This window comes from Mastacembelus armatus, chromosome 16 (genome assembly GCF_900324485.2).
Source record: "Mastacembelus armatus chromosome 16, fMasArm1.2, whole genome shotgun sequence".
Taxonomy (NCBI): Eukaryota; Metazoa; Chordata; class Actinopteri; order Synbranchiformes; family Mastacembelidae; genus Mastacembelus; species Mastacembelus armatus.
In genome coordinates, this window is record NC_046648.1 from 19,418,927 (window position 1) to 19,434,646 (window position 15,720).

The following is a 15,720-nucleotide window of genomic DNA, read 5'->3' on the forward strand; positions in this document are numbered from 1 at the left end:
ATGTTCTGATAACAAACTGATGGGGAAAATTGGAATTAAATCAATCTCCTTTCCTCTTCAAGGGAAAAAGTCACAGCCCATCACGGCACGGGCTGTGACATAAATCAAGCGAACTCTTCGCGTAAAGGCGGTACAATCAATTGTCTACACCTGCTCTTCCGTTTTACTGCAGTCCCTGTGGCGTTTTGTGGAGCACCTTGCGGACTGCACGTTGGGTCGTGTTATTAAACGGTTTTTGATGGATTCAACGCTAACTCATCGCCATTTTTAATCGTTGCTGGAAGTCAGAGATTTCCTCGGTCACCTGCTGACGACCTGGGCCCTCATCACCAAGCTAAGTACTAAACCACCTACTTGTTCTGATGAGGTTTGTCAATAGGTTCCTTGGCTCTTTGAAGCAGCTGTTTGTGTGTTGGCAGTGTTTGTAGTGATGCTAGCCACAGGACTGTGGGTTGGTCCAGTCTGCAGACATAGCGTTAGCTAGTTTCGTTTGGCTAGTGCTGCAGCAAACAGTCAAAATCTTTTTCCTCCAGCCCCAGATCGATTTTTTAAAAAAAGTTTCTAGTGAAATATTTTCACAACTGTTATGTAGAATAGCATGAATCAGATATAAATTGTTTTCAGATAATGTAAGTTATCTAATGGACTTTGGTTGTTTGCTAACTTTCTTTAAAGCACTGCAAGCTAACACAGTGTTATGTTTTTTCGGGCTAAACTCGAATGTTTAAAAAGCTGCTGTCATTTTGAACCTCCGTTGTGTTTTAGCCTTAGTGATAAATAACTGTTTCATGCTCACTGCTAATTTCTACAGGAAATAACTGAACTGATCAAGCTTTGTTATTGCTTGTTTTCTTTTCCTCAGAAGCATACAGCATAAAAAAGATTTTTCCTATCATTTGTGTATTTTTTTTTTTTAGTCCTCCAAATAACATGAGATAATGCAGTTTGAAATTAGACTTGTTTTAATATCTCTGTTTCTTTCTTAATTATCATTTATTGGCCATCATAAATATTGATTTATCTACCAGTAGCTCACATTGTCTGTTATGTCAGTTGGTTTTTACATGATTGTAGTGTTATTGGCTGAAATGGTTTTGCATCATGTTGTCTTTTTTTTTTGCAATGTCTGCCTATATCTGCTCTCATGCTGCTGATATTTGTTTGCTGGTTGGATTTCCTGCATTATATTGCAGTCTCATGCTGTCTGCTAATTTCTCAGCCTATGTTATTAATATACACCTGGATTTTGTGCTACCCCCAAATAACTGTTGCTTTCTTGCAGTGGCTTGCCAGTTTTTCTTTTTCTAATTTTAACTCATCTAACTTGTGTCTGACCTAAATTCTATAGTTCAGTTGTTTGACATATGCTGTATGATGCTTTTGTGTGATTTTATGTTACGTCACTAAACATTATAGTTGTGTTATAGGCTGAATTGGTTTTGCAGCATTTGTTCTTCGATGTTGCAGATTTTCTAATGGCTCCTTGTGCACTTGAAGCTCTAGTAGGATGATATTATACTGAGGGTTCAGGGATGTAAATGTGACTGTGACTGCAGCTTATTAATGAAATTCCTTTCCTGTTTTCTTGGCTTGATGCTAAAGCATGGATTTTTATTACTCAGTGGAGAGGCAGCCACTTTTACGTTTTCAAAGACACATATTATTCAGCTTAGTTATTTAAATGTTTCAATCAGTGACCACTTGTTTTGTTGTTTTCCTTTTGCATCCGTACTGCTGCTGCTTCTGTGGTTACATTGCTTCTGTCTATGTACTGATGGGATGCATGTACTATCATTACTCTCAAAACTTTGCGGTTCTGACCATGGTGCATGCTTGCAGGGAGTGACAAGGTCTTGGCTTGGATGGTTAATATCAACTGTTTTCACATAATAAATCTGTTTGAAGCTGGGTGAAATATTGTTTGGCTGGCTGTAAACGCTTACGGAGCATTGATGAATTGTCCATTGTGGGCGAACGTTTGTACTGGACATTATCAAAAGTTAATCTTTAGTGGCTTGGTGATTTACAAGTTATGAAAGTATGAAATCTTGGCACAACAATAAAGCAATTCAAAAGGGAAAATATACTAAGTAATCATCAGTGTATGGCATGTGTCCACATTCTTTCTGTTGGCCAACCTGGAGCCAGAAACTTTAGCTCAGCGTCTTTGTGCTGCAAGGCTGGTGTAGCACTGCATGGGGGAACATCTTAGATGAAGAGGCAGGGAGACCAAGAGCTTCTGCTTGAGCTGTCCTCAAAGTACACAAAGTTCAGGAGGAGTAGACGGGGTTCAGGTTTGCCTTGGGGCCTGCTCTGTTTTCAGATGGAGCCCACACTGAAAATCTTTCTGTTGAGGTCTTGGAAAATCCTCTGATGTGGTCACAGTTTTTCTGAGATCAGTAGTGTTGGTGGTGTGGACTCCTTGAAGTAGCTGTGTAATTGTATTTAAATTAACCTCTTGTGAATGGTGCTTACTTCAAAATCACAGGACCTGTAATGTGTTTTACTTGATCGTAGGTCTGATATTTGCAGTAGTATCCTTTCCATTTTGTACAGTGTAATCAAAATACACATGTAATTAGAAACAACAGATTTTAGCCTTATGGTAATTATACCGTTATGAAACAATACATCAATTAAATTCTGGGAACATCAACAAGATGGAAATTCAGTTAGGGCATGCAATGAATCAAAACCACAACACGACATGGGAAAGAGCTTCACAAACATAACACAAGATGTCTCACTGTCATTTGTGGTTCTTTGATTCCAGAAAACACTCCTTTTGTATATAAAATATTTATAGACATTTGACATTCACTCTATTTAATCAAAGCCTTAAATGGTTAAATTATTCTCATTTTATTATAATAGTCATAGTCAACTTCTTTATAGAGTATAAATTAAAACAAATAGGAGTTCTTAAAATAAGATTATGAGCAGGTCTTGTGTGACTGCCTTATGTTTCTCTTCAGTAAAATTATTAAGTGGCATTGTGACAGATTTATTACCATTCCTCATGAGGCCACATATATTGTTTCTGCATCTGTCCAGCTCATGTCCTTGACATAGACATACTATTCTTTGTCAGTTCAGCTCTTCTTTTGCTCTTTCTATTTTTAAACCCATCTAACTTGTATCTGACCTCTGAGCTCCAAAACGCTTCAGTTTGCAACAGTTTTCAGTACTCCCACTGTTCTGCCCTGCGTGTCTTAAATTTCTCCAGTGTTACAGCAAACTGTGCTGTTTTGTCTCTAAGACCTACATGACTATATTTCTTTTGAGTGAAATATTTGTACAAGCTCTGTATTACAGTATAATTTATAGGCGTGCCTGTAGCGTATGCAGCAACTGTCATCACTTAGATTGCAGGATTTTTTTTAGAGGTCCCTTACTGTATATGGTAAAATCTTCCCTTGTGTTTTCATGGTTTTATGTAAATGACATTCATCTTTTATCTTGCCCCTTTGCTTGTTTACACTCATTTACTTCAGCCCTTGTCCAAAAGGGGATGTGCCCTCAGTCACCATTATTTAAAATTGTTTTTAAAAATAGTCTGTTCCCATGGCAGTTTTAGAAGCCCCTGATCCCTGATGAGCTCCAGATGTTCAGATGTGCTTTACAGTGGACATCACTAGTGGGTTTAGAGAGTAACATACTACCACAACTACCACTACCATTTGAAGCCAAAGCCAAATCTGTTTTCCTTGTTCTTAAGATGGAATGGTCCACATAGGGTCACATTAAAAAGCTTTCAATATGATAAATGCAAAGAGTTTTTCATGAGCTCCCCCACATTCTCTACATCCATCGCTATGACTGAGTTTTCATAATGAGTAAGTTTTTCTCTGACATGATGTGCCTTTTCCACTTACTTTTAAGACACTTGCATTATGTTGTGCAAAAACTGCCGTCAACTCTGTAAAACTCTTGACATGTTTCAAAGCATTATTTAAAGCTTTTTTGTCTCATTAAAACACCATCCATCATCAGTCATTTGCTCAACGCTTAGATCTCAGCATATTTCCCCTGCTGAATGATGTCTGTGTGTTACTAGTGTTAACTCACTACCATTAATCCAGTCTTGACTGAAACGTTTTGCACTACTCTAGTAGACTAGATATACAGTGCCACCCAGTGGACTAATGCAACATTACATTCTGGTGTAGAAATTAACATTCACAATCCAGTGCTTTTTTGGATGTCTTAATCTTTAGTTCTTTGCAAAGAGTTTTCACAATATTTCCTCCTATGTACAGCTTCATATATTACATACTCAGCTGAGGCAGTAAATTCTTAATGTACAGTAAAACCTGTGAAAAGTAATAAAGAAAGTCATGATACTTGAAGTAGAACAATGTAAAACATTTGCTACCACATACAACCCACTTGGGATCAATATTTGTGATTTCCAGCATTAAAATATGTCAAAAAAAAAAAAAAAAAGAGACAGAGCAACAGAGATCAAGTTTCTCCAGTCCGGTACAGGGTTAGCTTGATCTTATGTCCAACTGGACTTGCTAATGTATCATCTCCATCTCCATCCCACGTTATTTCCATCTTAGAAAAATGTTCAGCTTGTTTAAATTTGTTTTTGGGCACAGTGTCAGACAGCAACTCCAGTCACAATATGTGTTGGGATTAATGCTTCATCCTCAGACTGTTTACTTCCTCCTGTGTGGGAAAACATTTTTAACATTGGTTATACCAAAATCATATTAAGATGAAGATATTAAGTCTTTCTTGTGGCAATATGCAACTGGCTGTAAATATGAATGTATGCAAAACTTGACACGCTTTGCTTACCTGCAGCGCCATTCGTTTGTTTCTCTCCTCCCTCAGTTCTGCTTTCACTTCCTGAATGTCTTGCCTGATCAAAAGAGACAGAGGAGAAAAAGAAGAGGTTGTAGACAGGAGTTTGTCTAAATAGGTCAACTACACAGTTCACTGCCAGTCCATTCAATAAAGAAGGTATTAACTAAACAACTTCAAATTGTGTTTATAAATGAAAATTATATTTATATTTATTTATAAATTTCAAGGCACTCATTTCTAATATATAACTTTTTCAGCACAATTGTACTTTAAGAAAGCACTGTTTTAAGAAAACCATTGGTCCAGAAAATTTGTGACCTAACTAACAGGTATTATAAAATGAATTATGTGTTGTATGTGCACAATGCAAGACATTCAGCAGTAAGCGTGAGAATGAGCCTTTTTTTTTTTTTTTTTTTTTCCCCAGCAGACCTTTCTTAGATGAATAATACAGGTGTTACTAATAGCATGAACAGTGGTTTTGTTTTGTTAGTGTCCCATTAAGTTGTGACTGTGAGAAATCCACTATTACAGGGCTCTAAAGCCAAAGCAGCTAAATGCAATTTTGGAATAATTAAAAAATGTCTCTAAAAGCTGGGACACTAACTTGCACCTTGAGCAGTTACAAAATCAGAAGTTAACTTGCTTGATTAATGGCAACAATACATATAAAAGTCATTGTAAGAGTAAACAGATGAAATACTGCACTTCAGCAGAGTTCAGCTGGATTATATCATAGGTTTTATAGCATCAACAAAAGCTTTATTAAGACATCAAAGAAGTGTAAAGAATCTTAAGAAGAATCTTCACTTTGCAAAATTGTGTTGGAAACTTGTAGGGTTGCAACTAATGATGTTCATTGTAGCCAGGTTAGTTGGGTGGAGCTATGCAGGGAACTGTATGGGTGGACCATGAGTGTGAAGGGGATTTAAGCTCCTATAGAATTTTACATGGCATATTTTTAAGCAAACATGCTTTTTCAAAATACTTGACCCTCTAGGGCCACCATTAAAGCTCTGGTTGAAGGCACATGTTGAGGCCTCCAAGTGGCTTAAGAGGTTCACTGACCAATGGTCTGGACATCATGTGTCTCCAACTTCACACAGCATGGCTCATGTTTACATCCAGGCTGCTGTGATGTTTCATATCAGAGCAAATCAAAGAAACAAGGTTCTAAAGATCTAACACTGTTGAATTCAACTTTTTCTGGTTGGATCATTTATATACACAGTTTGTATTTCTCTCTTAGGCTTTGATTAAGTCACTTCCTCTGTGTGCTAGTTTCCACAAACAACAAACTCATCTGGGAAAAGAGGACACGCCTACACCATCCCAGTTAGGAAAGAGGGAACGTGGTGACTATGAAGGCCCTCTATGAGTATTAAAAAATGGAGTCTTATAATTTTCCTGATGGTTGCTCCTAGCTCAAACATTACTTACTCATGTCGTGTTTGTAGCAGCTCCAGAGCCATCCTCAGCTCTTTGATGTCGGCCTGCAGGCTCTCCATAGTTGGGTCTTCTTTATTGCTCACAGTTCTGCCATCCACAAGTACTTTGGGTGGTGCTGGTCGAACTGGAGGTGGAGTTTTGGAGTGAGGCTCAGGCTTTGCAGGCGATGACAGATTTTCTGTACCCTGCAATGATTTAGATGTCTTGGAATGACACTGTACATACAATCAAATTATCATAACATTTGAAAATGCATGTTGCTTTATTGCATCCAGAAATTGATCAGAGTTACAAACCTTTTGCAAGCCAGGTAATTTTGCTGTTTGGAACTTTTTTGGCTGTAAATCTGGTTCTGTTTGGTCAGTGGCACTCTGAGTCTATGGAAGAGAAGCCACAATCTTAAAGACACATACAGTTAACAGTTTAATCATTCCTTATAACTTGCTTTAAGAAGTCCACATTTCCAGCTAAGCTAAATTATCACCTCTCTTTTGGTTGACCTAGAACAAACCATCCGCACTAACTTTAGTGAAGGAACTCGTTCATTTTCTAGAATGACTTTTAACCCAGAGAACAGGCCCAAACCTGTTACCAACGGTGTAAAAGGGGAATGTGGACAGCTCATGAAGGTATATGAGTAGTGCCTGTTCTCTTGCTGAAACATATCTCTTTGCTGCACTGCATTCTTATCTTTGTTGCTGTAGATTCTTCTCTGTAACTGGTGAAGCTCAACTATCAGTAAAGCATTTACAACAGAACAGGAATAGTTTGAAAAACATTATCTGTTGGTAAATTGGAGGCTGTGCTAGAAATCTCCTGACGTGAAAAACGTAGCTGCATTTAAACTACAATGAAAAGATGTGAGTAAAAGTAAAACATCAAACAACAAAATTGATCTAAAATGTATTGAGGAACATTCAAAGAAGCCTATGTGACAAAAATGGAAATGCTTTTATCAGATAAGTTATCGGACAAGGTAGAGTAGGGAGTTGTCTCGTTGCAGTGATAATCTCAAGTTGCAAAGGTCATTTACAGAAGCAGTGTTTAGTGTTACCCGCGTGTTTTAACGGGTTATATTTCATACCACAGTTATGCGCTTATGCAATTCTTTTTTCTTTTTGTCTGTGTTCAGGCAAGAGTTGTCCTAAAGCAATGATTCATCATTAAAACTTTGGTGTATTGGACGTACTTGTGCTGCTGTGACCAGGCCTGATGGTGGTCTCCTCTGTGGGGGTTTGGCTCTGTTTGCTGTAGGATGGCTCAACTTTTCAGTCTGCACATCCAGCCCATCAAACTGATCAGTCTCTTTCTTTTCTGGTTGTTTTGGTGAGGGAGGAGGCATATCGCCATTGGTTCTACTGCAAGATAGAGTCAATTGTTAAATAGTCAGCAAAAACAATACAAACTGTCTTACAAAGTATCTCTTTATATTTAGTGAAAGATGGAAAACTGTGTTGCCTAAGTTGTAGGTCACAGGTTTGAAAATTAAAAACTCTGAATGAGGATTCTGACTTTCTGAACTCTGTTGGGTGCAGGAGTGAAACACCTTAAGTCTTGAATTCTCTTTGTATGTCTTATTTTGTCCAGGTATATATGGTTCATAGCACCCACATTAAATCCTGGCACATCTTCGGAGTCAAAACTCAACTTCCATAAGCTTTACACACCGCAAACAAGAAGCTGGAAAATTATCCCTTCCAAACATATTTCCTTAAAAGCTATTTTCCAAAAAAACTTGTTATCCATTATCAGCCCCTTTTAAGACAGGGCCGTTTTTGTTTTCTCAGTTTTTTGTGTGCATGTTTTGCTCAGGAAACAGGAAATGGGCTGCTCTCGTCTGTTTAGGCCTGATCTGACTCATCCCAGAGTTTCCACTGAGCCACTGAAGGTCAGGCATCCTGGCATTCTTCTTTAAGAACACCATAGCAACTGGTGGCAACAACCAAAACCTTTAACATCTAAAGGCTTGGCTCCCGGTGGCAGACTAAAAAAGAGAGAGAGTGTTCCTGACATTTCCTAAAGGCCTATTGCTTTAGAAAGGTTGCAAATGAATCGCTATTCATGTCCCAGAGTTGGTGGACATAATGTCCAGTAAATCCTAAGTGTTTATGCATGGAGATCAGGCACAAGAAAGAATATCAGACCTGTTTTGGCAGCACTCACTTGGGTGAAACCTTGTTAGGTTTGTCTTTGACTGGAGGTGGGCTGGGCTTGTTGACGGATAGCAGCTTGACTTTGGTCGGAGGATTGCTCCTCATGTCCTTAGCCTCTGGTTTATCATCTGTAAAGCAAAGTATTCACTTTACTTCACAAAATGGTTTGTTCTTTTAATAAATTCAAAATTATAATGAATCCTCATAGCATTCATACCTTTAGTCTGTGCTGGGCTACTTTTCTCCATCTCTGATGCATCTGTTTTCACTGAAAAAAAAAAAAAAAATACCCAAAGTAGAAAAAGTTGCAGTAGTTATATAAATTTCACTTCAAGTAGTAGTATGTATTTGGTAATGGCCACACTGTGACATTGGTTGCATGCACAATGAAGCAGTGATATCCTACATTCAGATTTTATCGAAAACATATTCACTTTCAGTCTACTACCACTTTGAATCAGTCTGGCACTTGTCGAGTGCCACCAACAGCATGAATATAGAGCAGGTTGTTGCTAATAAAAAAACATGATTAGCATGTTTAGCAAACATTAGCATGCCTCTGATAAAATGAACTGTCACACCTCCGGTAGTTGTAACAAATAATGATATGCTATATCCATTATGTTTGTGTCAACATCACCATCAGCTCTATTAGTACTTTCATTGACAAGCGTAGGACAATAACAAAGCCAGTAAAAAGCCACAGGTTTGTTTTATGCTATTGTTATATAGGTTAAATTGTATTCCAGTTTAAAACAATTTACGTGATAAGGCAAAAATGTGCACGTCACTGCAGCTGTGTCCAGTAGTACTGCAGTAACGGGTCCCAAGGGTCTTCATCGGGGACATTCGCTCACAATCATACAACCCATGAGAGAACTTTGCTTTGGACACAGAGAGTGCATGCTTAAATTATGAAGCCTCAGTGAACTGAAAGTAATATGAGAGATTCCTGTTTGCCTTCTAAGTCATCACCTAATAGCAAATTAGGTTGAGGAATCTGTTGACAGCCCTGCTAAATAAATATAATCATCAACTGAAAGAGTACAACTGCTTTAATGTCACACCTCCAAGAAAAAGATCACAACGCTTTGCGAAACACTTGGTCCATTATTCACATTTAAGTACTAAGTAAATTAGCAAAGAGCCTACCTTGCCTTTGCAAACCATTGTGCAACATTCCCTCTCAAGCAAACCATCCACACAGCAATAGTAGCTAGAGTGTTGATCCTTGTACTGGTTGTGAAAATCTCTGTGACAGAGCTCTCCTTCGCCCCACACCCCCTTGTTTCCTCCAAGACTCCTGAACTATGTCACATGACCAGTTTAACCATCCCCCCTCTCACTATAGTCTGAGACTTCCTGTGAGAATTCATGTTGATACTGTGAGGAAAATAAATGCTGTAATTAGCATTAAAACTGAGATGAGCTGATATTCGGTTAGTTTAGGTGCCATCGTTGAGTTGCTGAGCACTTTGTCCACCAGTCTTTTCACCTGCCTGTTTTACCACCAATGTTTTGATTAGTATGCAGTTTGATAATACAACCATGGAGAGCTGGAAGTTTAAAGTTGTAAAGCGAAATTTTTTTTGTTGTTCGCAAAAACAGAACTCCTCAGCGGAACCTTATATTTAAACCACATCCTGCTTTATGTGGCTCGAAGATTTACTGTCTGCCTTCTTGTTTCAAAGGCTGCTAATGTGCATTCACCACTAAAAAGAGAACGTCTTCAATAACATGTTGAATACATTTATACATTTGGAAACTTTAAAGTATCCTAATTTCTGATTTATTTTTTTTTTTTTTTTTTTTTTTTTTTTGAAAATATCTTTATTCTTGCACCCACTGTTAAGCTAATATGTTCTGCTAAAGTAAGTAAAAGTAAATGGGCTAAATTGTACAGTATAAGCAATGGCAATGATTAAAACAACAGTACATCAGTACATACTGTTCTCTTACCTGAGAGCTTATTGTTGACGTTGCGTACAGGCAGTTGACTTGTGGTCCCAGTCTAGAGGAGGATAAATGGAAAATTCAACAGGTTAGCTAGTATATCCCCTTATAATTAAAGGAATGGTTTGTATTTTACACACTCTTTCCACTGAGGGAATTTTCAGTGAGTAATTCCTAAATGCAGCATATTAAAGACAACCCTGAGTCACTGTGCACTGACTGCATACTTGCTAAAGTAACACTACCAGTCAGCTAAAGACATATTATGTACTTTGCATTTTAAGTACACTTCAAAGTAATAAAAAATATAGCCAGTATGAATTACTATAAAACATGTCCATGGTTTCATGGCAGTGCTGAGCGATGTCCTGATCCTTCTGGAATAAGAGGAAGTTCCCGTCTAGCTAGGATATATCTGAGAGAGTGCATCAGGTCCACTCACTTGCAGACTGTCCATTGGTGGTATCACCATGACAAAGTTATCAGGAAAGAGGCCACAACGTCCGTTCAGCTCTCCCTCCCACCAGCCTTCATCTTCTGAGTCCTTCAGATGGAAATGAAAGAGTCACATTAGATGCTGAAATGCAGCATGGCCCTCTGGGATGTGAAATTCCTGCACACGAGGTTACCAAAGGGTCAAGCAAAACACGCCAGCTTTGTTATCAGTTTATCACAGAAGCTGGATCAGAGATGTCTTTTGCAGATTATCTAATGATTTGGGAAATCACCACTTTTATGTCATGTAAGTCTTTTGTCATTTTAATTCCTTTAAAGGTGACACAACTAGTTTTGCTGGATGAACAATGTGACATACTGGCAACTACTGTGTATGAAAAGGAAATTGTACCTGGAAGACTTTTGTCAGTCTATAAAAAGCATGACATCAGTACAGGTATGTACCAGAAACAATTTCAATAAGCAGGAATAAAATTTGCTCAAACCTTCCTCAGTATCACAACAGTGTCTCCCTTTTTCAGATTCAACTCGTCGTCTGCTCTGGCCTTGTAGTCAAACATAACCTGGCAACACTCCACCACTGAAAAAGCACAGTGTAAGAAATAATATAATTACTACATTTAAATAGTGAACTACAAAGGGCATTATAGTATGTGTGTGGTTGGATAAAGAGGTTTCAGCAGTGATGACTAATCTCATCAGCAGGTTACTCAAAAGAAACACAAAGGACACCTAGTTAAATCTTGTACATCCTTGATGTGTATTCCACTTGGATGTAAACATCTGATTAATCAAGATGTATTATTGTACGTATTTAAATTCAGCTCCACCCATTCAGGTAAAAGTACATGAGTTACCACTTGTCACATGCTGACAATACATCAGGGTATAAATAGACCTGTCTGGTTGCTTTCAAAAGGCAACTCAAAAATAGAATCCATGTAAAGTGAGGGTGTCACCTTAATTCCAGCACTACTAACTGTACATTATCGGCAAACAAAAGTTTGTGATGTGATATTAGAAAAATAAAGAACTTACCGTTTTTTGCCTTACTCCTCACACTGGCTCTTTGAGATAACTTGATGGGGACAATTACGAGGGAACAATTATTATGAGAAAATAAATGAGGAAAACGATTTGTAAGTTTAAGGAACATTATGTCTGCATTACATACATTATTGAACAGTGCATCAGAGAGCTTGGGTCTTACTTTTCCCTCATTGTGCTTGTTGTCTGTTAAAAGCACAAACAATAGTTTAGCAGGTTTTAATGTTAATTTAGATTGTATTTCATAAAAGGATCAATTAAAGTACGTGAAGTACTAACCTTTAGGTGAAACAAAAATTTCTTTAACAAAATTTGATGGAAATGCTCCCACTTTGCCATTTTTCACCCCCATCCACCATCCGTCTTCAATCTGTTGCACAGATTGTATCAAGGAGAGACAGTGTGTGAGACAACAGTCAGTATGTATGAGATCTCTGATTACTTGGTGCCATGAACATCTACATGAACTCTTACAAACTTAAATTTGTTGATTAAGTACTTTGTTGGCCTGGCAGCCAAATATAAGAAAACACAATGCCAGATAGACAGTCAGTCAGTCAGTCAGTCAGTCAGTCAATGTCGTATAAAGAGCCTCTATTATTTACAGAGTGAAGATTGACTGTGTAAACATTTCACCAATGCCCTGATTTACATATAGGTTTTGGCAGCTGAGCAGCTTCAGGAACTAGCAGAAAAATGTCTTGCTGCCAGGCACCTGAAGTGTAGTTTGCCACAGCTCATTTGCAGAGCAGACTGAGTCATTGTTTGGCTATTTCAGTTGATAAGAACTCTACCTCTTTGATGATCTCTATTGTCTCACCCACAACCAGCTCCAGCTCATCTGGATTAATGGGGCTGTAGGCAAATGCTACCTCACATTTCCTTGCCTGTTTCATTTTCTTTGCTGAAAAGAAAAGGGATCCCCAGTCACATGAAGAGACACATAGGATGTTTAGAATCCACTGGTAATACTGAGAAAGTAGTAATAAATAAATAATAATGGCATGTCTAACTTGAGAGAGGAGTATTCAGGTCACAACAAGTTAGGACCAAGCCTGCAAAACACTTGGGGCTCATTTACGTCTGTATCTGATCCTTCAAAGGCAGTGTTTCATCTGTGCCTTTTTCCTACATTATGTTTTAGGTGTTGTGTGACGAGGATGTGGTCAACACACATTTACAGTCTCGTCTGCTGCTGAGTGCATGCACCTCATTGACCACAATTTGAAATAGAAAAACCAACGTGTTTTGAATAGTATTGTCAAATATTTTCATTGTTGAGCTTTAGTTTACTCATATGTAAGCAGAGTCCATAGGTTTGTATTGCAATATATGCAGGACAATTATTCTAAGTGTATTAAATCTGATGTAATGTCTGACTTTATAGCACCTGAAGGTTGTAAAATACCATATGGACCATTTAAAAATCACTGAAACAATCTCTCAAAAATTGATATTAAAGATAATGCTATTGTGCATAAATGTGAAATTTAGTATTTATGCAGATATTTCTAGAATATGTGCATATCAGCACATAAAAGCAAAAAGGATTTGCCTTTTTATACTAATAACAATGAACAGCAGAAAGACCTTTGAGAACTTAGACTTAGCATTGTACTTTTTCTAAGGCTTCGTGGTTCCCTCTTGCTGTCACCAGTCAGATAGCCTGGCACCTCCTGTGATGAAAATCCAAAACAAGTCCAATTTTAACACATGTGGTGTTCATGTTGAACACACACAAACGCACAGTGCAGTTACATAGCTATACTGTGGGCTGTTTAGTGTTAAGATACCTTGACAAAGTTGGCAGGGAAAATGCCTCTCCTTCCCCTCAGCTCCCCCTCCAGCCATCCCTCCTCACTAGCCTTGTCAACGTTTTTGACCACATCCCCCATCCTCACTGTGAGCTCGTCTCCCATGGTGCCCTCAAAGTCGATCAGCACCAGCACCTCTACAGTGGAATCGTAAATGGAGCAGAAAATTAGATTCCTTCGCACAAATGCTGGTGTACATGCTTCACAAGTGATGTGTCCTGACATTTTAAAACTAAGACAGTGTTGGAAACTATCTAAGGATATGGATTTTTGAGTCATTGAGGATTATTTAAATCCATACAGCTGTCGGTGGTCACTAATCATTATAGGTTGAAAATCGGGTTTTTCATGTGAGTATTTTTCTGCAGCATTTATAGAACTTTTGAGTGAAAAACGAGAAATAACAGTCCATCTGAATACTACATTATCCAGCACTTGCAGCGTACACTAATTATTCAGCAAATGCATACATCATCTAGTCAGAGCTATGCAGTGGTATCCATACACCACTGCTTTAATGTTATTTGCATGTCAGGCTAAAATAGTTTAGGCAGACGGAACGCAGTTCAGTTTTGTCATCATTTAGGTGTTCCCGTTGTGTTTTACTGTCAAACCGATTCTGGCTAAGAATACAAGTAAGAGACATAAATATAGAATTTATACCGGTCCAGAAAAAAATGCAACAGCACAGACTCACCCATGGTGTCTTCGTTTTCGTCTCCTTGGGATTTGAATATTACAAAGAAACAAACACACTCTCGAGTAGAAGGAGAACTGAAAGAGTGTGACTGTGGTCTCTGAGACAGAGATATGGCAGCCAAGGCCCTTCTTCCTACTTGTCAAACATTAAGCAACTTTTCCTGAGGCTAGTCATGGCAAGTCAACAGCAAGGAGTGGGATGGGTCAAACAGTACAGAGATAGTACAGAGAATGGGAGCGAGAGAGCGAGCAAATGAGAAAGACACGAGGCGACAGAAGAACAGGTAAGACAGGTTTTAAAGGGAAAGAACAAAGCTCAACGAGTGAGACATAAAGTATGAAAACATGGTGGGTTATCTACAGCAACAAGAGTATCACAACACAAAAGCAATTACACTTTAATCAAGGCCTTGTTATTTCTTTTTATATGTCATATAGTTACAGATTTTAAGGAATTTTTAATTTACCATATTTATGTTTGGGAGGAGTTTGGAGGAGTGTGTGTCATGTTGTTTGTTGTTATACACCAGAGGTAAAGTGGCTAATAATAGAAGCAGAACCTGGGGTGTGCAAGGTTGAATCTCAAAAATCAAACAAACACAGAATGTCCCAAACAAAAGTAACTAAATAACCTTCATTGAAATATAATATGCTGTAATTGTGATAGTAGTTAAAGCCCCGGTTTTTACCACCATATATGGTCCTGGTTTCCTTCCCTGGTTGTCCCTGTTACTGACAAATGCTGCAAATGTGGATTTGTTACACAGGAAGTGCTCTGGGACACTAGGTGGAGTGATGAGCTAAATACTTGCTTGTTGTTTCTACATGCTTCTTAATTTAGTTCTGTGATAGGTGTTAGGCTAAATAATTCAGTTGATGACTAAATAAATTCAGTTGATGACTGGGGTGTGTGAAATGGTGATGGGACATTTTAGGAAGTGTGCAGGTGTGATACATTACTATGTGAATATGTTATATTATATGTTTGTCTTGTTTATCAGGTTTGCTTAGTGTTGCTCTGTCATTGTAAGTTAAAATTGTGACCTGTCAACGGATGGCAGTCAAATTTAGTTTGAGGCAAACTTTGGAACTTCAAGTGGTAGCATTGCAAGTATTTTATGCTCAGCTATGTAGGCTATGTGACTTGTACTTTATGTACAAACTAGTGAGACAGTGAGCAGCCCTAAGAGTGTTAGTGTTTAAGCCTATTGACTCTAACCCTTATTAATAAATTGGTTTATATTAATTGCTGCCGTACTTTGGGAAGATACTAAGGCTGCACTTATATATTGGTCTTATGGTTCTCTGTGTAAACAGATGCAGATCCACCTATA

The 15,720-nt window shown here is 38.1% G+C and overlaps 1 protein-coding gene across 2 annotated transcripts; it reads right to left on the minus strand.

The window, feature by feature from the left end:
* Positions 1–2,970: 2,970 nt before the first annotated feature.
* Positions 2,971–14,715, minus strand: sh3d21 (SH3 domain containing 21). Of its 2 annotated transcripts, none has more exons than XM_026317366.2 (17): positions 14,385–14,715; positions 13,667–13,824; positions 13,492–13,549; positions 12,668–12,777; positions 12,153–12,243; positions 12,001–12,059; positions 11,865–11,904; positions 11,312–11,406; positions 10,813–10,914; positions 10,377–10,428; positions 8,635–8,685; positions 8,428–8,545; positions 7,454–7,619; positions 6,561–6,641; positions 6,256–6,449; positions 4,807–4,870; positions 2,971–4,674 (listed from the first exon to the last, which is right to left on the minus strand). In XM_026317366.2, the coding sequence occupies exons 1-17, from the start codon at positions 14,386–14,388 to the stop codon at positions 4,642–4,644; spliced, it is 1,476 nt and encodes a 491-aa protein (XP_026173151.1). In that variant the 5' UTR covers positions 14,389–14,715; the 3' UTR covers positions 2,971–4,641. The 2 variants fall into 2 exon arrangements, with proteins under 2 accessions (XP_026173151.1, XP_026173150.1); XM_026317365.2 differs by having other exon boundaries at positions 2,978–4,674; positions 7,454–7,622; positions 14,385–14,693.
* Positions 14,716–15,720: the final 1,005 nt, after the last annotated feature.